General features: G+C 42.9%; 1 protein-coding gene across 1 annotated transcript in view; it reads right to left on the bottom strand.

The window, feature by feature from the left end:
- Positions 1–26,735, bottom strand: part of NPR3 (natriuretic peptide receptor 3) — a 46,809-nt gene that overhangs the window by 14,448 nt on the left and 5,626 nt on the right. The window contains exons 3-5 of the mRNA XM_026087175.1: positions 26,127–26,733; positions 20,606–20,728; positions 15,712–15,878 (exon numbers count right to left, since the gene is read on the bottom strand). Coding sequence (XP_025942960.1) covers positions 15,712–15,878; positions 20,606–20,728; positions 26,127–26,733 — 897 coding nt within the window. The remainder of the gene's footprint in view (positions 1–15,711; positions 15,879–20,605; positions 20,729–26,126; positions 26,734–26,735) is intronic.

Below are 26,735 nucleotides of genomic sequence, written 5' to 3'. Positions count from 1 at the left end.
AAGCTGGAAAGGAGAGAACATCTGAGACAGGAGGAATATTCAAGTATGAAATAGCTATTTAACAACCTGAGATAATTTTGAAGGGGTTGTTGTTTCTATTTCTGTGTTTCATTTTCTACTTGCCTAGAGCTTATTCAGGTTCATTTTGCAGACCTGTTGCTGTGACTAAGATCATCTACAACAAACCTGCTGAATAAAAAGAGTCCAAAATTTGTGCCAGATGGTGAATCCGATACCACTCCTGACTTACTAGAATGGTGTCCCAGGACTTCCCTTTTGGACAAGATTAGCTCTGAGTATTACTGTACCTCATGTATCTCATGGGTAAGACGACTTTTCTTTATTTTTCTCCTCCCCCCTCCTTTTTTTTTTTAAACATAGCTTCCGTTCTACAATCAATTCAAAAATAATTTTTTGTCAATTTTCAGCCTACATATACTTGAGAAGTTTCATRTAATTTCTGTCTAGCATTATTTAGGTATCTAAGCATTAAATCTGTGTGTGCGCGCATGTGTGCATGTGCATGTAGAAAATTAAAAAAAAATAGCCAGTATTTTCAAAAGAAACAAGACTTAGTGTGCTGTATGAAATAACTTAAAGAGAGGCCTGAATTGCAGACAGTGACATCACTCTATCAGGACACCAAAGCTTCTCAAGATGCATATCCCAAAACTGAAGTACCCAAATGATTGATATCTTTAGAAAATCTTGACAACCTATCAAAAATGACCAGATTGACACCAAACTTTTCTCCGCAATTTTTACATTTTTTTGGTCTGTGTTTATTCAGGTTTTAGAATATCTGTCAGTAAAAGCAGATCACACTTGTAAAAAACAATATATTCTTCCCTTGCTGCAAGAAAYATACTATTGTGGGAATGAAAGGTTTAAAGGGCTAGAAGAAGTGGACTTTCCATGAATGTGTCAAGTGGGGACAAGAATAATTGTGAAGATGTCTTTATAGGTTGCTCGAAGGTCTGCATGGTAGCTAATAATGTGTGGTTCAACCTTAGATAGCCCTCAGGAAGACACTACACAGCTTAAGATTTTAAAGATCCCCTAATCTTGTAGGCAATTACTAATTCTTTTAGTTGAGCTCGAATAAAAGCAGACATTTTTGATGACAGTATTTTCCAATTCGTTTTATGCTGATTTTTAAACTACAAGTGAGAGGTTAACTCCAAATGCTGTGAATACTATYGACAAGTCAGGTCTATTAAAGTCTTGCTGACTCCGCAGCACAGCCACCCCACCAAAATGTGTCATGAGCAATATGAGYAGCAGCAGAGAAGCTGCCACTTTGCTGAACCTCTTTGGAGGCTGCAGCACAAATATGTGAAACTCCCCGTCCTGCAATACCTTCCACATCACACTCACGTCCCACTCAAGCTACAGTATAATTAAAAGCAGATAAGCTAACTGCATAGCTGGAAAACTGAATGAGATAAACATACATTTGTTCTTTTTATTTTCCTACCTTTCTACTCTAATTAACCACCATCCATTAGAGAAAAACCCTCTCCATGGAAATCACATGAATAAATCTTACACGGTTCAAAGTTATAGTTCCCCAAGCAGCTATAGTGTGACCACACCATTCATATATATCAAGGTGTTAACAGCATACACAGCAATGCAAAATACTACCGACATGGAAGACAGCCAAGCTACAGCTACACAGGACGCATAATTTTCCGTATCCTGCCCACTGACTGTTAAGTAACGTTACTCTCTTCCATCTGGAGCTGCCCAGCTCTGAATCACAGCAATTACAGCAATCCATACCACCTCAGTGCTAGGCAGGGGGATCTGTACTTTTTTTTCCTCCTACAAAGTCAGACAGCTAATATCCCCCAAACTGGCTGTCTGAACACACGTCCCAGGACRTCCACAGTGACTTTCAGGTTCTGTCAAACTATAGCCCCAGCCAAATCCCTGAGGACTCTGGGGGATTGCATGGCGTCTATCCCAATGTTTTGCAGGTGTCTTACCAAGTTACGTACCTGACAATGATACCACAGCTTGAGGTAATGCTCAGGTGAGCTAATGCTCAGTATCTTTTGGATTAGTCCACAGGGATGAAACTTTAAAAGCAATCAGATCTGGAAGTTTGATGCTACAATCACATAAAACTTCAGAACTATGAATGCTGTAAGCGAACTCTTGTGAATTTTAACAATGCTGTACCATGCTATGTAAGTATGGCATGACTCAGCCAAAATAACAGCAACATAGTTCAAATATAGCAGCTGTATTTCAGTTATACATATAGCACATTTCAAAATAGTCTCCTGCCAAGTTGGTTCATCCACTTTGTTTGACCATGGATTTCTGTGGCATGGCAACACATCTTACATTTTAGCGTGACGTTTTTTCTACTACCTTGTTCTGTTTTAACATATCTCAATGGAATAGTCTTTCTGTAAGCAGCTGTAATTTAATTCTCAGGTCTCTCTTCTCAATCCTTCTTCAACAAGCCAATTATTGTCCTTSCTTTATGAGCTTCTGCAAGAAACTCATGGAATAGCTTTTTTCATCCATTTCTGGACACACATCTTCGGTTGTTTACTGCTGAATGACACTACCTGGCAATATACTCCTCATTTTATCTTTGATGCCATTCGCTGACGTCACACGTTCCCATTCAGCATACTGCTACCACTGCTGTCATTGAGCCAAGCGCTGCTCCTGCTCCTGGGACGCTCAGAGGCCCTCAGCAGCTCCTTCATCAGTTGCTCTGCTCATGCTTTGAGCTGCCCCAACTCAGAACAAAAGTGCTTGTGATCTCCATACAGTAGACAACTGGCAGATATAAACTGATTTGGTTTTAATGATTTTATTTTTAAAAAAGATAAAATAYAGTTGTTGGAAAATAATTTTCCATTAAATTTTTGGTTTGCATAAACTTAACAAGAAACTCTGGATGGAAGTGAGATGCAGTGACTTGGAAGCTGAGGRAAGAGTGCTCTTACATCTGAGGATTACCTGCAAGTATGTGAAGCACATTTCAAAGCAGTAATGCCATGTCCTGTTTCATCTTTGGAGTAACGTGTTAGTCCTACCACCTCTAACACTCTCATAGATTGTCCTGCCTGCCTGCCTCATTAACTCACCGTCCAGCTCCTCACATCCTTGCATGATTTCTTAACGCCGCTATGCAGCAGACACTCGCAGAGTTCCTAATCTGATCTACAGCTAACAGTCAGCTCTATGTATCTGGATTGGGATTTCAAGGACTCCCAAGTGTAACAAAGGCAAAGCCAWAGGATTCACCCATCCAGCTCTCATAAACAGCTGTCATGTCTTGCAGGATGGTGCCCACTGACATGGACACACCACCAGGGGCCTGACCTGCTCCCACCGCAATCATATCACTGAAACCAGCCCGGCACTAGAAAGCAGAATAAAGCTACAAAACAGTTAATCAGAGCTGTATGTTTAAATTCCAACATGTTAAAAACACAGCCTGTTCTCCTGGGCAAACAGACTGCTTCTCTAATGGAGCTGGACCTTAGAGCTTCAAAGAAACAGGAGGAGAAAGAGAAAAATAACAGAAAAAATTGTCTTGTCCAGAGAAGGCCATTTCCTCAATATTAGTTCACCACTGAAAAAGAATATACAGCATTACACCAAATTCACGGCAACACAGATGTAACCAAGGACAGTCTCTCACCCAGTGTATTCCCTGATGCCAGCTCTGTATAGATACATAAATTAACTGATGCCTGCTCAAAAACACATTAGGCCCGAGCTCAGCACTGTGTTTTCTAAAGGATAAGCAACTGTCCCAYGTCTCATTTGTTATCTGGGGCTGGATCCTGTATCACTCCTTAGGCAAAGAGGATAAGCATTCACTAGGGTAAGGTGTTTACGTAGAAAGAGACTGCAGGAATGGCAATGGGAAGGTGGATATTACGGAACAGTAAAAAATTATGCATATTTTAGAAAGATTTATTCAAATGCTATTGTATTTTTCAGCATGCAACATCAATTGGGGGTGGCTTGTCACACCACAGGTATCCTGTGCTYCCAGGCAGTCCCCAAGGTTGGGCACAGTGCTTACGCCTCCTTCCCTGTGGCTGCCGGCAGCTGTAGCCTAAAGCAGAGAAAGACCGAAGCACCGCAGGCTCTTGGCTGTAGGAGGTCCTTTGCGATGGGGTTTACCAATGTGCCGGAGCACATGAAGCTCCTCAGAAGTCAACGGCACTAACTATGGGAGGTGCATGGCCAGGAGATCCAAGAGAGCTCCTCTCCCGGTACTGCTTTCTGTGCAATTTGGACACAAAGATACTCTACCATGGCTAAGCCCTTCTCCTTCAGGAAGCGACCRTGCCTTTGCCTGCCTGCCCCGTTCACCTGTGCATCTGACCCAGCTGGTACACGGGCTGATGTGTACCCCAGGCACACCGAGCCATTGCTGACCTTGTTACACCTAAACAAAAGGATGCTTAATCCAATAGGACTGAAATACTGCCTACAACAAATACCATAACAAACTCCTCATCGGCTTTAAAGTCAGATGCGGACCATAAGCTGACCCTTTGTTCCACAAAAAGTTATGCTGAAATRAAAAGAAATCAACAGAAAATGTCTGGAATTTATTTTAAAAAAGCTGCCAGTTTCAAGGAGCTCAGGGATTTTGTCAGTGAAGGTTATTTTCTTGTTAGGGAAAGAAAAGCAATGCAAAGCCTGCCCCCCTCCCCTTGCATCTCCTACCTATTCTTCATGCTCTCTTCTTTGTTTTTCTTAATACCCAGTTCTTGAAAAGCTGGTAGATTTACTCAGTATCGTCCAGCCAGGGCAGCCATAAGCTGCTCTTTTGTCTCAGCTGTGAATTGAAGTCCAAACCTATTCAGTCCTAGGCTGCAGGGGAGCTGCACTGTAAAATACCAGCTAAAACAGCACAGCGACAACTGATACACGAGTCCAAGGAAGAACCATTCCAACACAGTACTGGTGAGTGCCCCCCATTGCTTGTTTATTTATTGCTTGCAAGCCTCTTGTGTGATTATCCAGAAAACAGCCTTAAATCCCTAGAGTCTGCTGTCAACACGCCATGCAGAAAGCCTTCTAGATACAGCCAAAAACTGTTCCTTCCAATAAACACAGAAAGGGGAATCTCAGCCTCAGCACGTTTAGAGCATAATCCACAGTCAGCTCACATCAAGGGGCTCTTAGTGCTGCTGATTTGCATGAACTTTGGACCAAAGTCACGGCTTGACATCACCGGGCCTTGAACTCCCCTCGGACCTCCGACAGTGTGTCCAAAGCACAGGTTGCTGAAAACTGCCCCATTCCAGGGACTGGGAAGTTCACTGGAACAATAACACTAGTCTCAAAGCATTGCAATCAATGTAGCTAATGAGTAGCACTGTTTCATACCAGAACTGAACTAACCACAAATAATAATCAGTTAGGGGAATTTTTCCTGTATGCATACTTTACATACATAATATTCATATCTATAATTCAGCTGTAAGGACCCTAGACCAGATCTCAAGGGAAAAAAAAATAATCAGAGAATGCATTAATACTTCCCTGCAGCTAAGGTGAAATATGCTTCACCATATTTATAATAAGTCTCCAACTCTAGATAAATGACCAATGCAAAGGATCTCCAGTAAACAGTATTATATCATGGCTTGACCACTGAAGGGATTTTAACCAAAAAAGTTACAGCTATCATTTAAAAATTAAGCATTCTACATTTAAGTTTTCATGTCATAACTAACTACTGAGGTATTCTTGTGATAGGTTACAAAACTATACTTAGAAGTCATACCTCTATTCACAATGGCAAAAGAGGAGGGATATTTTAAAAGTTATTCTTTTCAACTGAACATACACAAAGATTTAAGTACTTCTGTTTTATATAGATTTTCCTAAGGACCCCACTGATAGTCTGACAATCACCTATTCTACCACTGGAACAAATGCTTACATTTTAAAGTTAGCATTACACAAGAGTTAGAACATTTTAATTGCAGATTAATATCTTGAAACCAAAAACAGTACTTTCATTAAAGTTTAAGTTTAAAATGTCAGCGAGCAAGTTTGTTTTGCAATAGGAACATATTTCAGTTTTGTAGGATGACAGAGTCACTCATCTGAAAAAATCAGTTCCACTTGCTAAAATAAGCTAACTGGTTTAAATAAATGCAGAGCTAGGACAAACAGGAAGGGCATTCATGCGTGATTGTTTTGGACTCTGGATTTCTAACTTTATCATCACACAACAAAAATCAAAATACTTTATTTTCTCCACTGAAAACTCTCAAGATCACACCAGTTCTCATGCAAAACTCAGAAAAATTACTGTTGTGGAAAATCACGCATTCAAACTGAATTTAACTATGCTATGCTAGCTTCCGAATAAATGAGTGCAGGCTGGTGAAGTCTTCAGTAGGTAGGATAAAAAGCCACACAGGGTTATCAAGAGCGTCTACTCGCAGCACTGTGAAAGGACCATAGTATTTCTGCTTTGTAATAGGTTAGCAAAAGCTGTCCAGCAGAGCGTTTGCTTTAAACACAGTCTTAAGGGCTGGATAAACACAGATGATTTAGGCACTGCCAAACGTGGTGCTTAGCTCTAAAGTACCCTTGGAGCCAGGATTAGTCATCTAAGCTTCTTATTGAAYAGTGGGAGAAATTTAGGCACATAAAAACAGGATTCAAAAGCACCAACACATTGCCTCACCCTTGCCAGCAGAGAAGGTGGAGAAGGAGGGACTGATTTTATCCTGTTACTCATACACTCGGGTAATGAACTACATTGCTGGATGGAGACACTTTTTTTTTTTCCCCTTTCTTTTTTTGGTACAAAAAMCCCACAGGGAGCCAATCTTTTCAAATCCCCTAAAAGAAAGCACCGCCACCTGCCCCCTTTCATGTTAAAAGCCCCAGGGCTGAGACTGCTGTGCCAGCATGAGAGAAATTCAGGATGAAATCCCTTTTTTGAGAGAATGTGAACTCCACCCTTCCCCTGCCCGGCATCAACCATCTGGCTGCAGGGCATCCCGGGGTGTGCGTGCCCTGGAGTGGAGACCTAGGTGCTGGGGGAGCAGGAGGATTTGTGAACACCTGTGGGTACCTCACTGCTAGAAGTAAATCATTTGCCAGAAGAGCCTACCTGAGGCTGAGGTTGCTATGACAAATGATCCTTTTATTAAACACCAGGGCAAATGGGCATACTAACTTGTAAACTTTAATGGCATGGAACTAATGCAAACCCTCAGGCTGCTGTTAATTATGTTTCCATTCCAAATATTTAAAAAAAATGACGACTTGTTTTTGTTATTTTCTTTCAGATACTGGATACCTGATGGAAGGTGTTCAGCTGGCTGTGTAACCACCCCTCCTCTGCTGGCATACCTGCAAGGAATTCACTAGCATGCAAAAGGAAAGGTACAGCAGCTACCTCAAAAGATGTTCATGTGTAGCGGTCAGCGGACAGTGATGTTCCAGCTATGCAGCTGGAACATGTCCTCCCAACCTCCAGCAGCAAGATGTTTATGCCTCAGAATTTGAGGATTTTCAACCCTTCCAAGAAGGTTATAAATCCTTGCTCTGTTCTAGCTCTCCTTTTATACATCTAGGCATTCTTGTTTCCCTATTAACTGCCCAGTCCTTGAGCTCCCACTAGATTTTACTTCCTAAGGTATCCCATGGTCTGGAGTCTGGTGGGCTAACTGGACACATTGTGAAAACGCATGTCCCACCAAATGCACATATCCTGCCTACTGAATGTCTYCTTGTTGTATTCTGAGCAAAGGGCGACCAGAGGTTCTCACCTACCCTCCTCCCATAGTCCCACATGCCTCTCATGCCCCCTCTTATTCATTTGCTTCTGCGACATAGACAATTCTTGTCTTTCCAATCTGCCTTGATGTATTAGTTCTTCTTGGAATGGACTAAACCTTTGGATTTTGTTTCAGACTTCTCTTCCTGATGAAAAAAATTCTACTGAAGAGAGAAGGAAAGCTGGGAGTTTCCTCAAGTGAATTCCTACCGCTCCTTCTGTACCTAAGGACATGACTACCTTTATTCTCACAGTMCATCCTCACAAATTAACCCCTCCACATTAGAGGACTTGCTAAATATTCACTGGAGGGGGGAAAAAAAAAAACCAGCTGGCAGAGYTGTATGCTGATCTTATTTCACATCCCAGGCTGACTAGATCCAAGTTCTGCTACCTGCCTTTTCTCTGCAAAGTCATACACCTGGGTAACTTCACTCACACACGTACAGGGCCTGATGTGTCCTCATACTTGATCTGCAGCTCTGGAGAGTGGATCTTTGTCAGTGATATATTCAGGTTGTTTAACCTCCTGGCACTCAGCAATAAGAAATGAATGTGCCAATGTGGCAGAAGATCACAGACTTGGGGTATTACCGATTTCCACCCGTATTATTCTTTCAGGAACCCTATCACCTGAATGTCACAAAGTCAGACTTTCTCCTGCTGTCATTCRGGACAGCCTTCACCAAAGTTAGAGCTAAAACGAGTACAGGAAAGCTTTCCTGAACAATCTCCATGTGGGATCTAGCCAGAACGCCTCTGTGGAGGTGATGTGTCTCCTCTCTGAGTYCTCAAACCGATGCATATGCAGTTCTGGCCTTGAAATATCACCTGCCCCTCCATCCATGTTCTTACAGGAAACAAGATGAGAATCCTTTCTTGCCATGCCTGTCACCCTCCTGATCAAACTCTGATTAAATTGTTCGGCTGCTGCAAATTTCAAATACTGAAATTTTAACCCAGTATATTTTACTGCAGCTTTTGGCTACCAGTAGAGGCAATCCTCTGCAGTGATCGAAATGCTGAGGCTGGAGCAGCCAATCTACCTTCCAAGAAAGGACAAGGAAAGGGCTTCCAGCTGGCGGCCTAGGACCCTGTTTGTGCCCTGCTGCTTGCTACCAACAGCCTCCTGACACAGGCCAGTCACACCCAAACCTTCTACTTTATGCCTTGCTTAGTTTAGAATCTTTTTCAGTTAAAAAAGAAACTTCCAATTGAGTGCTATTTCCACAAGTTACAGAGAACATGGCTTGTAGAGAAAGGTATTAGCTGCTGGAAGGTCAGTCTGCAAATGTCTTCCATCTTTTAAATGTAATTTTGTGCAGAATGAGGTACATAGTCTTTTCTTGCCTTCATTCAAACACCACAGAGCCAAACCTAAGGACCATTTAAAATCTACAGCAAAATTCCTATGAATTTAAATAAAAACAAGACCTTAATTGGACACATTAGCTTTATGCTCATTAGCTTAGCAATGCAAATAACATTGAGAGACATCACAAACAAAAACAGATTATGAACTTTACTGGAAGACATTTTTCACACGTTTTTAGTAGAAAATAAGGTATATTTCTAGCAAGAACTTCAAAGGGAGARTGCCTTGCCCATAAATGTCTATGTGTCGGTTTAGTAAAGTGGAATGTGAATATCTGGGAAACCAAAGTAAAAACACAGAGCTATGGAAAATATACAACATATATACGAAGATCAATTCTAAACTTTTACATTCCCACGGAGTTCAGATGTTACTATTTTCAGATATACCTACAGTTTTATATTATCTCATTCATGGTTTAAGACACCTTCAAAAAYATGCTTAGAGAGGGCAGAAAAACTAAACAGAAACACACTGGAAGAGAGAAGAATAATTTCTTTCTTTTCCTGTCTTTTATGATATCTGTTAACTGCAAATAACATACTTTTACTCCATATTTTTGCCTAAGACCCCAATGTGGAAGACACTAGTCTTTCATATCACTGAGAAAGCATTAACTTTAGCAAATAAATAAATAAGTAAATGTCTGCTATATTCACCAATTCAGTAATCCAGAGTTCAACTTTGCTCTTACGGAAATTAAACAAACTCTCATTAATTGCAGAGGGTATAGAGCTGGGCTCAAAAATCCTAAATATGTTTTACTAATAGAATTCATCTTATTAATAAGCTGGCATGTGAACCCATTTTTTCCTGCTGCTGAAAGCAGCTTGTGGTTTGCTTTTTATTCTTTCGAACACAATTAGCAAAGCACTCCAGCAGCTGAATAGATCTATTCATTTGAACAAATTATTCCCTGGCAAAGTTAAAAAAAAAACAAAAAAAAAAAGAACCACACACTCCAAAAAACTCTCATTCTGGTGTAGTCAGAAGAGACACAAAAGCCTGACTGTCATTAATCTTGCCTGGCTGTGCCCAAAAAAGACAAGTGGGACATACGCTGCTGAATATGTTACATTTCTACCATCTCTCACAGTGACATTACTGAATTGCTTGCTTCTCTCAACCCTTATCTAGCTGGTGTACAATCCTAATTAAAAGGCTGACGTAAGGAATACACATAGGGAAGAGTCTGGCACGGATGTTATGGATGAGATGATAAACCTTATGAGCACAGCTACCTCCCACGTAGCTTTTGTAGTTAACTGTTGGAGCACGAACAGTTGCTCTTATGCTGGCCGTTTCTCCTTTAGGAGGGCTGAAAATGTTAAAAGTAACAGACTTGCCCTTTTTAATAGGTAATAGCATCTTGCTATCTAATTAATCTACGTAGCTGTGACTCTGTACACATTCTTTCACTGAGATAACTTCGCAGGCAAATCAAACTCCAGTTCCCTCTTCCTCCTGTTCATTTTCAGTGTTGTGAAAAAGGCTGTGGATAGGATAAAATCCACATATCTACCTAGCAAACAATGCTGCCATGTAGTTAACACAGCAGAGATATTTGTTTAATTAGTTAAATTTTCAGCTTTTAAATTAGAAGAAAAAAAAACAAGCCGGGGTGGTCTGTAACCTCAGAAGAGCAAATATCCTGGGCTGTAAAAATCATCCCCACTCAGAATACTGGATCAGACGTAAAAAAGCATTTATTGAATTCTAGACCTGAGTCAGGAACAGAAGGTCCATTAAGAACTTTCAAACTGCAGCCTACCACCAATTCATCTAGTGTTGGGCATTATTTAATAAAAATGGGTTATGCATATACTTTAACTGAAATGCTATTTATTCATAAGCATTTTTAACTAGAGCATCTGTTGGGACCTATTCACACACCAGTTCAGAAACAGTTTCAAATTCTTCCTTCAAGCAAATGCATGCAATTCCCTTTGCTGTCTGCCAGACCTCTGCTATAGATCTGTGAGCAGAGTTTGTCCTGTAAGTTGCTATTAAACAGAGGATCTCAATTGCTTTATAAATTCCAGGACATGTTGCTGTTAATATCTTGGTACTGTATTAACATTATAGAAGTGAGAAAAATGCTGTAGTTTCTGTAACAACATTAAAGTGATTCTACTGTTCCTATGCCTGAACACCCAATCTACAGGGATTTCTGGAAAGAATTCCACATTTGGCTATTTTATCAAAGAAGTCAGCCTCCAGGAAGGTATAAAAAATGGCCAGACCTTCTACAGAACAACATGATGTTTATTGAAAGAGTAATTAGGTCATTATTAAATGCTGAAGTGAGAGCTGAGCAGATCTGATGCTTCAGCCCAGTCCTTTGGCTTATATTAACATGACAGTAACTGCTTTCAGACTCAGAAAGTGATAAGAAAGCAAACTAATAATATTTACTAACAGGCACTGCTGACTGTCAAGCAACTGTTGCAATGGGATGTCGCAGGCAGGGAACATCATTCTTTTTAGCCTTACCTTGTGCAGTTACTGCGTACCCAAATACTTTTAAGATGCCTTCTCAGAACTTCTCTGAACCCCTTTACACTCTTATTTTCACTGGTGGTCGGTTAAAAGGTGTTTAAGGAAGTTTATTCCTTCAGAACAGAGATTCCTTGAGAAATCAGAAATTGCCTCTCCAACACTTTCCTACCCATGCACAAGGTGCAGGTTCTTCTACCTTTCCCATCACTATAATATAACATCCCTATCAAAACAACAGCAATTTCTGACCTGGGAAAGAAGTATCCAGAACATGTTCCCTGAATTTCACTTCTTTCTGTGTAATTTCACAGCTGGAAATGAAGATGGCCAACACTGTTTGACCCGTTATTTCTCCAAGGGCCATATGTGCTCTTCAGTCCAGCAATTTGACAAMTGCTCTTTTAGGACTTTGCCCTTTCCGTCGTTCTTATCTTTCCTTCTGTCATCTGGTTATTTTCCATTTTTATAATGTTCTTTTTCTGGTAGATAATAATGCCTTTAGGATTAAYGTTGGCAAGGGGGCAGGACAAAATGGCAGCACTAACTGCTTTTGTTTTAGTTAGGGTCACTGTGAGATAATTTAGGCCATATATCCAGGCCTCATTTTCCCGTAACACTGGAAAAATCCACACAGAGTAGCAGAAACGCTGAATGCTTCAAATCCAAATTTCTCCGAATCTGTCCTCCAGGGGCTTGCAGAAAAGGATGAGGATTGTTTCAACACCCGCGGATAGGATTTGAGATAGACTGTACCAAAGACTGTCTTCCCCCATAGGTTTTGTTTTTAGGAGCAGAATCCAGCACAGAAAATCAGTCTCTCCCACTTCCCAGCCCACTCAGCTGAATGACCTCTGCCTAGCAAGCTTCCCCTGAAGAAAACAGCCATGGTCAGCATGCCATGAGGCTAACAGGGCCACTTGCTTTCCATGCTGCCAAAAGCACTGTTAATGAGATGTCCACTATGCAGACATCTTTCAGAGAGGAAGGGACTGGACCTCAGTTTGGCTTTTTATTTCTCCTCGCTAGATTAAGCCTCAAGACTTCCCCAAAGTGTTTCTCCTCTGAATGTGGCAGCAAGACAATCAGTTAAGGGAATTTGCTCCATCTCTTTCTCATTGTCCAAACTGAGGAAATGTAAAATTCATCATAAACAGTGAAAAGCAGACCAGATTATTAAAATTCACACATTGTTAACAAAGTATCATAGTTTTTTGCTATACTCAACCCAAGAACATCCCTTCTAAAAAAAGGTTTTATATTCCCATTGTGTTAGGAGGCTATAAGAAAGCAGGTATGGGAGGGTCTACTGAGATCTGTGTGTTAAGCATCAGTGCAATACCAGGAGATTCTGCATTTGAAACCAAACCTCTTTTCCCAACAGCTGAGATCCGTAGTTCCTAAATGAGGAGCCCCAAATCCCTGAGGCCTCCACCACGAGTTATTCAAGATCTCATAAGTCAAGAACTGTCATTTCAAACAGCAGGAAACTACAGTAGGCATAGATATATCACAAGTTCTCTCTCTGCCCCAAGGCAGTGAGAAGAGACCAGGAAGGGTGCAGAAAGCTAGATGGGAAAGGAAGGGTGGGGAGAGGTGTAAAAGTCTGTAGCAATGCCAGCAGGAATCCAGCGCACTGCCTGGCCCTAAAAAAGGCTGACATTTGGGGGGCAGGCAGTGCTTGGAGCAAGGTGAAAAGCTCTGGAGCAAGAAGAGGTGCCCAGCCAGGTGGAAGGGGAGATGGGGGAAGCAGCCCACAGAGCCAGGCAGGAAAAGGATGAGGCACCTGCAGCCAGGGAGGAAGGGAAGGCGGCAGGGAGCCAGGCGCCCATGCAGCCGCACTGGGACAGCCAGGAGTGCTGCCAGCACAGAGGTCTGATTGCACAAGCAAGCATGGACTGAAGAAAAGAGAGTTGAGGACTTCTGGCAGCAGGTGCACAGACTTGCAAGGAATGTCCCCAGCAAGCATGTTAGCTAGCAAAACCTTCCCCTGCCAGCACTGGGGGATTTGATCTCTCGCAGATCCAAGTCTGGTTGAACATAACAGGGCTCGTATTTATCCAGTGACACTGCTGTATCTCAGCATGCACCAATGCTGAATTGGCACATGGTCTGAGGTGGGTCTGCATCCTACAGAAGACCAAAGCATCCCTCCCTGCTGCTTCAAACTGCCCTCCCTAACACAGCCCACCACCCGTGAGCTGGGCACACAGGATCCTGAGCTCTTGGCCAGTTTAACAGTGCTACTCATTTGGGAAAATTTCACGCTGCSCAAACCAGAAATGCTACAAAACCCTACAGCTGGAAGTCTTTGGGGGCGACTGGATCTTAAATATTCAGAATTACATTTCTCAACAACTACAACCAAGAGCAGATAGCAGGTTTTCAAGGTAGATGTTCTGCCAAGTAACATCTGCAAAGGGGCACACAGAGGGAAAAGGGGAAAACAGCACAAATCACAGTCCCTTGCCTTGTTCAAAACTCATTTAGCAGGTTCTTCAGAAAGCAGCACCTTGAACTTGTCAGTTGGGGTGTCTCTATTTGCCTGAGGCAAAGAATGCCAACAAAAAATTGTTTCTGCCTGCATAGACTCTAGAAGCTTTACAGTAAAAATGCAAGCCACTGATGTGACTCAACATTACATTTTAAATAAAATATATCAAAGTTCTAACTCGTACAGGTTTTCTGAAGACAGCTGAGGTTATGCAATAAACTGCAGGAGGGGTCATTTATTAGCATAACCTTCAAGTTCACCAGCTTTTGCTTTGAATCAAAGACGATGCCTTCACCTGGGGGGGGGGGGGCGGACACAATGCTTAAAGCAAAGAACTAAGGTAGGTGCCTAAGTGGGAGCTGGCAAATGAGGGGTTCAGGTTGCTTTTTTGAGTTTAGGACCTAAATTCCCCTCAAATCTCACTTCAGGTGTTAAAGCAGGTGCTCTGGATGCCTCAGTTCCTGTCCTTTCACTCAAGAGYCAGCTTTCAAAGCAAATCCACCCTTGCTGCAGCATCTTAATTTCACAGAATACATTTCACAGCAACATTTGAATTAGCTTGAAAAAACAACATAATATACTACTTTATTCTATGAAGCCAAAATGTCTTCTGTCATTACCAGTTTGTTGTTTCCTCTATTGGTAGGCATGTGTGATAGTGAAAGAAGTTTTGTGCCACACTCTTAACTGCAATAAATTCAAGTTTTTCCCTTGACAGTCCTTTTTCTTATAGAATTGTTTGTATTACAACTCTCGTTTCCTACAGCTAAGCAGTGACCAAACCCCTTTCAAGGCTCTTTTCTTTAAGTGCATTTGGAAAGTTTACTCTCCATTATGGGGAGGGCTGACTATCAGGCAAGTACTTGTATCAGCATGCAGAAATCCCTATAGGTATGTGCTATAAATTCTTGCTTTCACAGAAGACTTTTCTATGAATATACCTAAAGAACTAGCTTTGCTGTAGCTCAAAAGCAGTTTTCAGAGGCATCTTCCTCCTACATTTGGAGAGAGAAAAAATAAAGATGTACACTTTCCCACATCCACCTCTGGAGGACACTGGAACTCCCCTGGATTTAAAAGGGCTTGCAAGGACTACAGTGATACAATTGGACAGTTTAAAATAAACAACAGTAACAATTTAAATATGCTCACAAGGGAAACAAGACCATATTTCTCACTATCGTTAAGAAAAACTTCATCATCGGATGCAATACACAGAGTCTGTGCATCTTCTGAGATCTCTTTTTACTGAAGAAAAGTATTGGGAGAAGACAAAAAAAGTTGCCCTGAACACAGGACAACTGATCATGGATGACTGTGCATAGGTCTATTCTAGCTGGCATTTGCTTTACCCACAGAAAAACAAAACCAAAAAAAAAGCACCACATATTGCCAAACAAAGCAAAAGGAGATTACATGGGCAATGGTGAGTTTTCATAAATGAAACCAGGTGTTTCTGACCTGAGAAGGGCTGCGTGCTGCTTTTGCTTTAATTAGAAGAGTGTTTTCAAAGATGCTAAAACCTGAAGCCTGTAAACAAGTACTTACGTAATCATCCTCATGCAGCCCTTGCTTCTGAACAGAACTTTTCACCTCCAAGGAAAACTTTTCAAACTCAGGTTTCACTGTCCTTAGCAGAGTGACGGTCTGGAGGTATGAGTACGCCTTCTTGGCTTCAAGGTCATGTTTGTCTCCTCTTTTCCAAGAGCCATTTCCTAGGGGGAAAACAAACATATTTCCAGTACCAAATCGGGCACCGTTAAAGGACAATCTTCCTTTTTCCATCAAAAAGTCCCCTCTTTTGCCTGGGGGAGACAGCAAAGTATGAGGGAGAACTGAACCCACTTGAGGAAGTGCAGGAAGCAGGGCAGGAAGGAACAGCTGATGTGACGACTGTGAAGTAAATGTGCAAACAGAAAGACAACTTTACTCCCATGATGTGCTTGCTTATTTTTAAAGGTTGGATTCAAGTCTAAGCATGAGAAGACATCTCCCAGCAAAAAACACGCCAGATCTCAAACACAGARCTATTTAACTTAGAACAAGTGAGGGAGGGTCTGACCACAAAGCTTTTACTACTCCATATCACCCCATCGGTGACACTCTTTTCAGTCATGGGCAGTCAGAAAGGCTCCAGAAAATACAATAGCGTGATCATCACCCTGCATGGGAGGCAGATGGTATAGCTACTTCTCCCATAGCAGTCAAGGAGAAAGCCATGTGTGCGGTGGCTGCCAGACGAGGCCTGTTCCTAATGGAAGAGAAACACTTACAAATAAATGGGATTCTGCCTATGCTGTATTTACATGTGTTCTGCGTCACAGCAGGGAAATGATTCAACTCAAAACACCAATAGAGTAATCAGATTTTTAAAAAGCAGAACAGCTGACTGGTTGTTAATTGAAAGAAGAAGCCCTTCTGCCCAATGGGGCCTGACCCTAACAGGTCCTGAGACCCTGATCCAATGCTTCATGAGATCAGCAGAAAGATTTGCATTGACCTGGATCAGGTTTTGTGCTATTCTATGTAAATGATAAACAGAGGGGCCTAGAGTAGGAGTAGAACAGTAGTAGCCTAAACAGCGTGTCTCTAAATACTTASAAACAATTAAAAGCTAGACAGTGATTTTATTTTTGGAACAGTAACAACAAAAACTCAGGGTTAAATGTGCAAAAGTGAAGACTGTGGAACACACTCAGTTCTGAAGGGTGATCTGCAGGACCCATGAGATGAGGGAGGATGTGGCTACCCTGCTTGGTTAAAGGACCTTAATCATGGTGCTGTTTGGACCAAGAAAACTGAATGCTTTAGGAGAGAAGTTAATGGAGACAGAGCCCAGGCACCAAACCTTCAGTGCTCCTTGCACTGCACTCCAGGCTGCACCTGGGCATCTGTGGGAGCAAGACTTCATGGACAGACCCTCAAGCCCTCCCAAAGCAGGTGAATACAGAGCCTGTGTTTCACCCCCTCTGGTACCCAGACACTGCTGGTAGGACTTTTTTTTTTTTGGCACTGAAAGCAATTTGGGAATTGCTCTCCTTCCTCAGAGAGCACAGGGGAAATACAGAAGGAACTGTACTCTTCAAGAGAGAAACTCTTTCCTCGTGCTGCTTTTGCCTCTACAGCAGCTCCTGTCACTCTCAACACAGGGAGCAAGGCACAGTCCCAGTTAAGCCATGAGAAAGATTCACATTAAATGGAAACTCCCTTTAGCTCTCTTCCACCCCAGGAAAACCTTATTTACCATAGGTCAGCACTGGGAAGGACTGCAATCTTTACAAAATTCACACATGACCTTAGTAATTTTTTTTTTTTTTTTTTGCCTGCTATTTTTGGAGCTCTTTTGCTCTCTTATGATGAAATTCTAGATACTTCTGCCTTGATCTAGGGATTTCTTTCCCAATTCAAAGATACTTTCAAAGATAGTGGTCAAGCACTACCTTTTGGGATAGCATCCCAATTCAAAGATACTGGTCAAGATTACTTATGCTGGAACTCCATTCATCAGACCTGGCATTGGACAACAACTAACATCCCGCAGCCTAACATGCTATTAACATGACCGCAGTACAGGGTAGTGCTCTTCCTTTCAATACGCACACTTTGTCCTTGGTCCTGTTTTCCAAAAGACAGACATGCACGTCCAGCAACGGTATCCTAGCTCAAGGGACAAAGCTAATACTTGAAGAGCTCAGTCTGTACAAGGAAGGAAGGCCATCGAGCCAGCAGTGTAACTATGGGTGGCTTCCTTTCAAGAGGACACAAGCCTTGCCAGAGCACTGAAGCTCAGAACACGAATAAATTTCTATCCTGTATGCTATACTTACTTTTTTTTTTATTTAAACAAATTGACAGTGGTAACAGGGAAGCTAAACTTGAGTTCCTAGAATAATTTAAACAGAGTTCCTAGAATAATTTACATATTTAAATTCCTCCATGGATAATTTTATGGGATGTAGTCCTGCTCCAATACTTAACTGAAATTGTTGCAGCCTTGACATTTAATAAGTCTGCTCTTCTGAAAAATTAAAAACATTCAGAACAGAGGGCAATAACAAAATACAGTCATATGAACTTGGCTTGGGGAATGTTGATTTGTCAGTCACACCCAGTCTTAGATTTTGTACCTTTTGTAATTTCAGTATCTCAAGGCACTGGGAAGAGGAAATTTGGGGGGGAATTTCTCTACATTTCTCTGTATGCTTGCTTTTCGCATGTGATGACTATCTGCACAGAAGTCAGCTTCTGACAAAAAGTCATTTTGCTCCTCATGGAAAACACATCCAAAAAGAAACAGAAAGACTGTTTCTAAAGAATTTGTAAGTGTTAGGAAATGCCACAATTTAACATCAGAGGGTAGACAGTTTTAACTATTTACTTTGAAAAACTACAAGTAGACTGGACTTCCTATGACCCGCAGAGGACAATGCTGAGATCCCCACACAACCACAGGCCAAACGAGTACCACCACCCAGCCCAGCACCGTGTGGAGGTCCCCCACCAGGACAGCACAGCACCGCCCAGCAAATGACTGAACAAGTGCTGTCTACCAGTGGCTGCATCACTGTGGACACCCATCCCAGTGCAACACTGCCTCCTGCAACCACCGCTACCTCCTAGCAAATACCATCCTGAAACGTGAACAGATTGCAAAATGCAGTGTCTCACCTCCCGTAGCTGCTGCACGCATTGAGCATCTCCATGCTTAAAGACAACTTTGGGTAACAACTGTCCCAGCCAGCTTCAGCACTTCCCTGGTAGACCTCCAGAGCTGAGCTAGTCACCCTGGGCTCTGCTTACAGCCAAGGCAAGGAAACGGTGAGCTTTAGGGAATGATTAATCTGAGCCATTTCAGACATCAAAGGTTGAGGTGAATCACTGTGCAGGAGTGCCTGTTTCTCTCCTGTGACTGACTCTAAAGGGAGCCCAGCTCAGAGGCAGACTTGTATCTGAGGTCAGACAAATCACATCTGACATTTTCATTCTGTGAGATGAAATGCTGCAGTAGCTCAGCTGTAATGAGACACCACCAGAAACTGGAGCAGTTATTTGATCAGTGGTGTCTAGGCACAGGTAAAAAACAAGTCTGCCAAACTCCCAGGGTCTACAGAAGGGCTGAAACTTCAGGGTTCTATGACTGATGATATGGGTAAAACCTTCAGCTTTTACCCTGGTCCTGATTACGGTTGCAATGCCAAATGGTTTCACTTTATGTCATGAGGGATTTAAATCACTGCAAATTTAAATCAGCAAACAGAATCGTGATTGAATATTGGTTTTGATCTTGTTCTGTAATTTTACCTTTTAGTTATTTCATTAATTTCCTAATTAGCTGGAACTTGGCACTTCTTTAGCTAACCTGGAAGAGATATGTAGCTGTATCAGTACTTCTGTATGTATCTCTCCCTCTGAATTTAAACACCATATGCTTATCAGAGTTTTTCAATAAAGAGGGCTATTTATTGTAACGTGATCTCAGAGGTCCTAGATGGATAATCAAAGTTTACTTAAAAGATTTTCACTTAAGCATAACTTATCTATTAAAACAAAGCACATCATCCTTTTGTGAATTCAATTGTTTCTGTTCATCAAGTTTTTTAAGGCTTAAAAGAAGAAAACAAGTTTTCCTTCTTTTTCAGCTCCCACTTGGTCTTCAATTTTAAATGAATTTGTTATTGTACTGGATTAGTTAAGGCAGACTGCAGGGGGGAAATTATTTTCCCTGCACCTGCAAAAGAGACTGCTCTTTCAAAAGCCATTTTGGCACTTCAATAAAATCTAGTTCTCAGGAAGGCACTTCCCTCAGCTTCAGCAGTCTGACATTGTTTAAAACTGTCAGCAAACACGTTGCTCAAGTACTAACTTTAACTTAACTGAGACAGCTGTTAACAGCTGACAGCAGGTTTGGCTCTACCACACACTGCCATAATATCAAATGTGGGTATAGTTCAAAAAGCAAATGAATTTAATTTTTTAAAGTCCCATTTTAACTTCACAGATCTAATCACTTTTCCTTAGAAAACAAGGGGTGAAGTCAGCCACTTTTATCCATCCATCCCACTCTAGGATATCTGGACTGCCTGTGTCCCATCCAGTATCTCCCCTTCAATGCTGAATATTTTTGCAGAAACAGTTAGCAATCAAAAGCTAAAAGAAATGAGATGGGTGGATCCCAGCAGAGACTAAAACTAACTAAATAATGCCCATACTATAGTCATACTACATCTTGTGATCCACCCAGTGGTAATTATAGCTAAATAAAAACTAATGTCTATTTTCTTTCCTGCAATATCATAACCCAAGTGGAAGGTAATTACAATAACAGGGAGAGATGGTAGCGTATTCTGAGATTCAGTAGGGCATATTTTGAGGCTAATGGATCTAAAAATATTACCAGATTTACAGAAGACCTTGCAACTTACTTAAGGAGGAAAAACATTACCATATGATGAGCTGTTGAAGAGTTCAATATTGAAGAAAGCATAGTCCCCATTGGTCATTCCTTGTCGATGAGCAGCTAACATGATGTTCCTGATTGTGTCACCGCTGGCACACATGATTACAACTGGTGGAGAAAAATGGAAAACACAGATAAGAAGCAGTTCAAGAGCTTTCGAGAACAGTCTGTTAAATGTGTACACTGCCAGAGACAGTGACCCAAACCGTCCCCCTATGTTGCAACAAACATGACAGCTCAGCTAGCAAGTAAAGCTGATTTCCCAAAGAGTCCACAGAAGGCAGGTCCCAAACACAAAGCAACTTCATACTCCCTTAACTCCTCTGAAAAGGAATTAAAAAAAAAAAAAGATATAGGATTTTACTCCTGCAACATGCAATGAAGTTGTGGCTTTGAATTTGTTCAACTGCATATATTCATAAAGTTAATTGCAACAATAAGCCACTGGTGGCTTCCGAGTGAAGATAAGACAATCTGAAGATGAGGAATGAAGATGGTACAGTGATATTACCATTGTAATTTCCAGTCCATTGAACAGTTGGTGTTGATTCATCTCACCTACACGTTAGCTGCCTAAAGTGTAGACATCTAGTGTAAAACTTCTTGTCCAGGAGTCCCCCACAGTCAATGGAGAGCAATATTTCTGCAGTTGATTTACTTCACCCTAAGGCAATTGTCTAGGGTCAATGATATGAATCTCTCCAGCAGATGACTTTCTCTTCAACAATACAATGAGCTTAGGCAACTACCTTTGCCTGGATGCTTAATTGTCAGGTAGCTACAAATGGGAAAAAAAATGAGTGCCACCTTTTGTGCATGAAGACAAAAGGTGGTTACAAGATTAAATGCCACAAGGCCTTGTTTGTCATGGACCAAACACTGAACAGGGGCTTTGGTCTTGCAATGGGATCTACAAGCCTGCAGATGTGCTCTATGCAGGAGCGTGATCCACACGATGACAGCTCAAAGCTCAGGTGACAAAGCCTCCAGGTACCCTCCCAGCAGCCTCCACATCACTGCAGATCTCTAGCACAGCAGCCCAGTTTGCTTTCTGCCCGGCAGGGGAGAGGAAACTATGCAGTCACAGCCCTACATATTGTTATCAGTTGCCAAAACAGCTGTCAGCGATTCTCAAGGGTGCAAAGAGCTTCAGACTACCCAACTAAAAGCCTGCCTGGTACCTCAGCCATGAGTCTCAAGCATGCAAGCCAAATTCACCATGTCCTATCCTGAAAGGTGCTGCAGTAGGGACTCGGGAAGTCAGGGTGGTCTGCTCTCCACCACATGAAGGCTGAGGGCTCTGCGCAGCCCAGTGTCCCACTGCTGCCCACCACATCCACTCCAGTTAGCTGGTCTGTGCAAGACCCCTCCACAAGGTAGTAGACCCCCAACGTGTTCTTCTATATTAATCTAAGGATGTTCTTTGAGAGCTCACTTCCCCAGTGTGCTGGGCAAGGCAAACTACCTCTTGTTCACTCTTCCCTGTGCAAGGAAAAAGGAGACTCTCAAGCTAGAGCTCGGCAGTGGGTAGATACCTCCCACACCGAGCACTAAATCAAACTTTTATATGCATTCACAGGACTATGGGTATGAAGCTACTACCATCAGAGAGCGCAGTGAAGTATTGTATCAATGCATGTGGCTGTATCCTATAGCCTCGTCATAAGAGAGCTCGTCAGAGCAATGATTCAAAACCAACTGCGCACACACTTCCAGGAATGCTGTCATGCATGGCAGGACTTAAAAACTACAATAATGTACGCAAATATTTTCACCCAAACAAAAAAAAACTGAATCAAAACCACATTCAGCTTCTCTGGTTAGAAGTGTTTGGTATTATTTAAAAAAGGCCAAACAGGCCAAATCCTTTCTCACACAATGAATCTTCTCCCATCACTCTTCTGGTTTTATGCCATGATAGGCATAAAGTTCCAGATGCGGCCCTGGTGTAAATCACATTCTGTTAAATCCACACGCTTCAGAAAAGTTATACCATGCATACCTCTGTCCAACTGATTATTGCAGAGTAATAATAATAATTTCCAGAGCAACAGAGCAAGACATATTTCATGACTATTGTGAGGTATCAACATGAAGGAAAAGAAAAAAAAAATAATTCTTACAATAAAATTTGGATCAAATTTTTTCCAGACTTACATCAGGAATGGATTTGTCTCCCTGTTCCTAATTTCAGTATAGGTGAGAGATTTCCTTTTGAAATGTTTCCTTGCTGTCCTCCCAATTCTCCCTTGACTTTGCCTTTATAATTCATATCCATCATAAAATTATAATCTATAGATGGAAATCAAAGCAATTCCCATAACACCAGTAAAAGATCTTGAACAAAAAGGAAAAAAGAAAAGTGGTGGAAAAAGTCTACTTTAAAATACATTAAGTCATATTTTGTAAACCTCTAAAGGAATGTAAGGGAATTGATATTAACTATTTGGATGTGGTTTTTAACCCAGCAGGAGAGCAAAGATTACATATTTCAAGATTTTGAGGTTAATTAGCTATGGGCAGATCTCTTACAATCTTCCAAAAATGTAAATTATGTTTACTTAATCTGCAGCTGTACATTACTACTGTATACAAACAAATGTACACATGTGCACACAAAATGTTTTCCCTTTGGTATAGTATACACAAAGTAATTCTAATACTAATATTTTGAATTTATTGACGAAGATTATTGACTTATTCTGCAAATACTTAGTGTTTAATTCCAGTAAGAAAAGAGTCTGAAAGGAGTAAGCGTTCCCTTTGCTACGCACTTGCCTCCTTACACAAAAAGTGTGTTTAAGCACAGTATGGGGTTCGTGACCATCACGGCTAGCCTGAGCCTTCAAAAGTGAGCTTCAGCTACTAATGACATTCATTAAAGAGAGGTGGTTAAYTTTTATGACTGTATTTTTCATCATGATTTTGTCGTGGCTACAAGGCTCAAGGCTTTTGAAATGGCTCCAGGGCCTGGACAGGTATCTGCTGGCAAACACTTCGTGCGGCCAGGTGCGTCCCTGGCTCCCGATCCCCGGCTCCAGCCCCGATAGCTCAGCGCAAAGCCCCATCCGGTGGGGATTTAACCTCCTGGGCCAGCCTGGGCCACTCGCAGGCCTGGCAGCTCCAGCCAGGGGTAATGGCAGGTCACACAGAGAATGTGACATCTTAAGACTCCTCCAGTCAGACTCACTAGAAGATGGCTAGCAAAGCTTCAAGATTCGTATTTGATGGGGCAACTTCTTTCTCAGCCATAAGATAGTTTCTAGCACGTATCCTATATCTGTTTTAAAGCCTGCTCCTACTTCTTGCTACTAAAGGAAAGGCCACCATCCAGGTGGGATCACTACCAGCAGGGATACGAGGTGACATCTTGCCTGTACATTTGTACAGGCAAGCAAGAGGGTGGGAGTCAGAGCACGGGATGATGTTGCCAAAGGTGTGATACAGTAGCCCCTAAAAACTGTTTAAAAGAAGTAGAGAAGTGATTTGGACAGTACCACCCAAATACCTTGCCCACCAGGCACACTACCCCATCAGGCAACCTCTGAGGAGTCCCAAGGAGAAACGAAGACCTAAGCTGGCAAGCTAAGGTGCATGGTGAATCCTTGTCATGATAAATGACTTAAAAGATATTTTGACAGTCATAGCATTGTGGGCAGCGGGAACACCACTTAGACCAAAAGGGACACGCAAGGCAAGCCATGTGGTCCGTCCATAAAGTCAGAAAGGCACAAACAGAGGTGGAAGGGTCTCACTGCATTCAGCAGTAGCAGCATGAACCAAAGGACAAATGAAACAGGTGAGATGGAGGGAGAGGAGCCCCCCCATGCACAAAGGGAGAAAGAAGTAACACGGAGGGCTGCTTTTAACACGGTTATTAGCAAGTTAAAGAATGATACTGAAACGCAAGACCAAGCTCAACAAGGTCCCAGCTCAACAAAGCATTTAAGTTTAGTAAAAAGCAAACCTCTCTGCACTGGCTTTCGGCATGGGGATAGAGAGCAGAGCTTTCCTTTAGCCATGGCTCATGATCCGACAGCATAGACAGAGCTCGCTTCAGCTAAGGGTTCTTATCTTTTCTTGCTACAATCTTATTTTTATGCTCTTAACATGAGGAAAGGCAAATATGCACATAACTTAGGTGGTTCTTTCCATACTTAGCAGTTTCCTCTAGCACTTACAAGTTTCTCTTCATTCACTACATTGTCCCAAACAGCATTTACAGGAAAGCTCCATTTCAAGCACCTGCTCAGGTATTTTCACAAAAAGAGGACTAAAGATCCATCTCTTATTAGACAAATACGGTCCTGTGCATATTAAGGAATTTCACACCAACATAACTACATCACTAGCGCAAAGCAGGACTGTTAAAGCACTCCAGCCTACAGCACAGTGACATGAGTTGTGTCAGCCACATAGAACATGATTTATATCTGCTCAATTTTCATACTATTGGAAGATTCTAAAACTGAGGATGTAAAAATAGTACAAAATATTTTTAACATTTATGTCTCTACTGAAACACAGCTAAGAACTTTCTCTAACTTGATCTCTAAGAGTCCACTACCAAAATACACCTTTTCTTTTTTTGCAGCAACTTAAAGAACTCTATGGCTGGTAAAACCTCTAACTGAAAATACCTTTTTGATGAGCCCCCATATCTGTGCATCAGTTGGCAATATCTCATTTCAAATTTGTAATTAAATGTATTTTAAACGTTCCAAAGTACTTCAAGCATTTTACTACTTCATGCATCCAGCCCAGGGGTGACTTTCCAATATGTTTTACAAGCCATTTATCTCCGCAGTGTTTTGCTAACAGTTGGTGGCAATATTACTGCACGCACTCAAGGGTTTAGAGTTCACACATTCCCTGATACGACCGCTTCCACAAAATGCATTTGTTATTTATGAAGCACTCAACAGGGCTCCTAATGGCAGGAGTGGGGAAAAGGATCACCACAGCAAGACTCAGCAGGGTGAGAAGAAAACATCTCCGCTCTGCCTTTGAACTTACACGGAGTCACTTAGAAAAATCCCACGGAACGAGCAACAGATTTGCTGCTCCGCATCTGCAGGCGGACGCAGGCGATTTCAGTCTGGTCGCTGTCACAGCTCGCCGTGGAAAACTGATTTCTTGTTATACTGCAAAACCATCCTAACGAAAACCACCGAGGGCAACTCCCTCCCCATCCCGCACGGGCAAGATTTCATGGGCTGAGCTCACGCATGGCTGGTCCTGCTCCGGTGGCCACCTTCTCCAACAGGTGGAGAGGTGACATCCCTTCTGAAGAGCCCTCCCTGCCCGGTGTCCCGGCATCAATCCCAACTGGTGGTGGGACCGCTTTTTGGGCGCGAAGCCCAGCTCGGCATGCCCCAACGCCCCGGCATCACCCCAGGAGACCCACGGGCGACAGAAGAGCCGGAGTGCAGCCGGCCTCTCGCCAACGCAGAGCGGGAGCGGAGGTGGGACCCCCCCGCGCCTGCGCCGCTCCCCGCGGACTCACCCCGCTCGCCGGCCTGCAGGGCGCGCACCACGTCGTCGAGGTCGAGGTGGCGGCTGCTCTCGTCGAAGCTGTGCACGGCCATGTGGAAGGCCTCCTCCTGGAAGACCACGTGGACGCCCTCCATGGCGAAGTAGCAGCTGCGCTCGGGGTTGCTGTCGCTGTAGAGCAGCGTGGCGCGGCTCCACTGGTGGTGGCGGAAGAGGGCCAGGAGCATCTCGCCCATCTTGGCGTAGGCGGGCGCCACGCGGGTGAGGTGCGAGTACTCGCCGCCCTTGGCGCCGAAGCCGGCGGCCAGGGCGCCCGCCGACAGCATGGGCACGTCCCAGTGGGCCGCCAGCCGCGCCACGGGCGCCGCCGCGTACTCGCACACGGGGCCCAGCAGCAGGTCGGGGCGGCGGCGCTGCAGGGCCACCATGTCGACCAGGCTGAAGAGGGCGCGGTTGCCGCACGCCGAGTCCTCGTAGGTGAGCTGGAAGGCGTAGCCCGGCGGCAGCCCGGAGCCGCTCTCGCGCAGGCTCCGCACCGCGTACTCGATGGCCGGCCGCACCCGCGCCAGCGAGAAGAGGTAGGCGTCGTCCTGCGGCAGCAGCACCAGCACCCGGATCAGCT

This window comes from Apteryx rowi, unplaced genomic scaffold, assembly GCF_003343035.1.
Source record: "Apteryx rowi isolate R43461 unplaced genomic scaffold, aptRow1 scaffold_71, whole genome shotgun sequence".
Classification (NCBI taxonomy): domain Eukaryota; kingdom Metazoa; phylum Chordata; class Aves; order Apterygiformes; family Apterygidae; genus Apteryx; species Apteryx rowi.
This window is presented reverse-complemented; position numbering and strand designations above follow the sequence as displayed.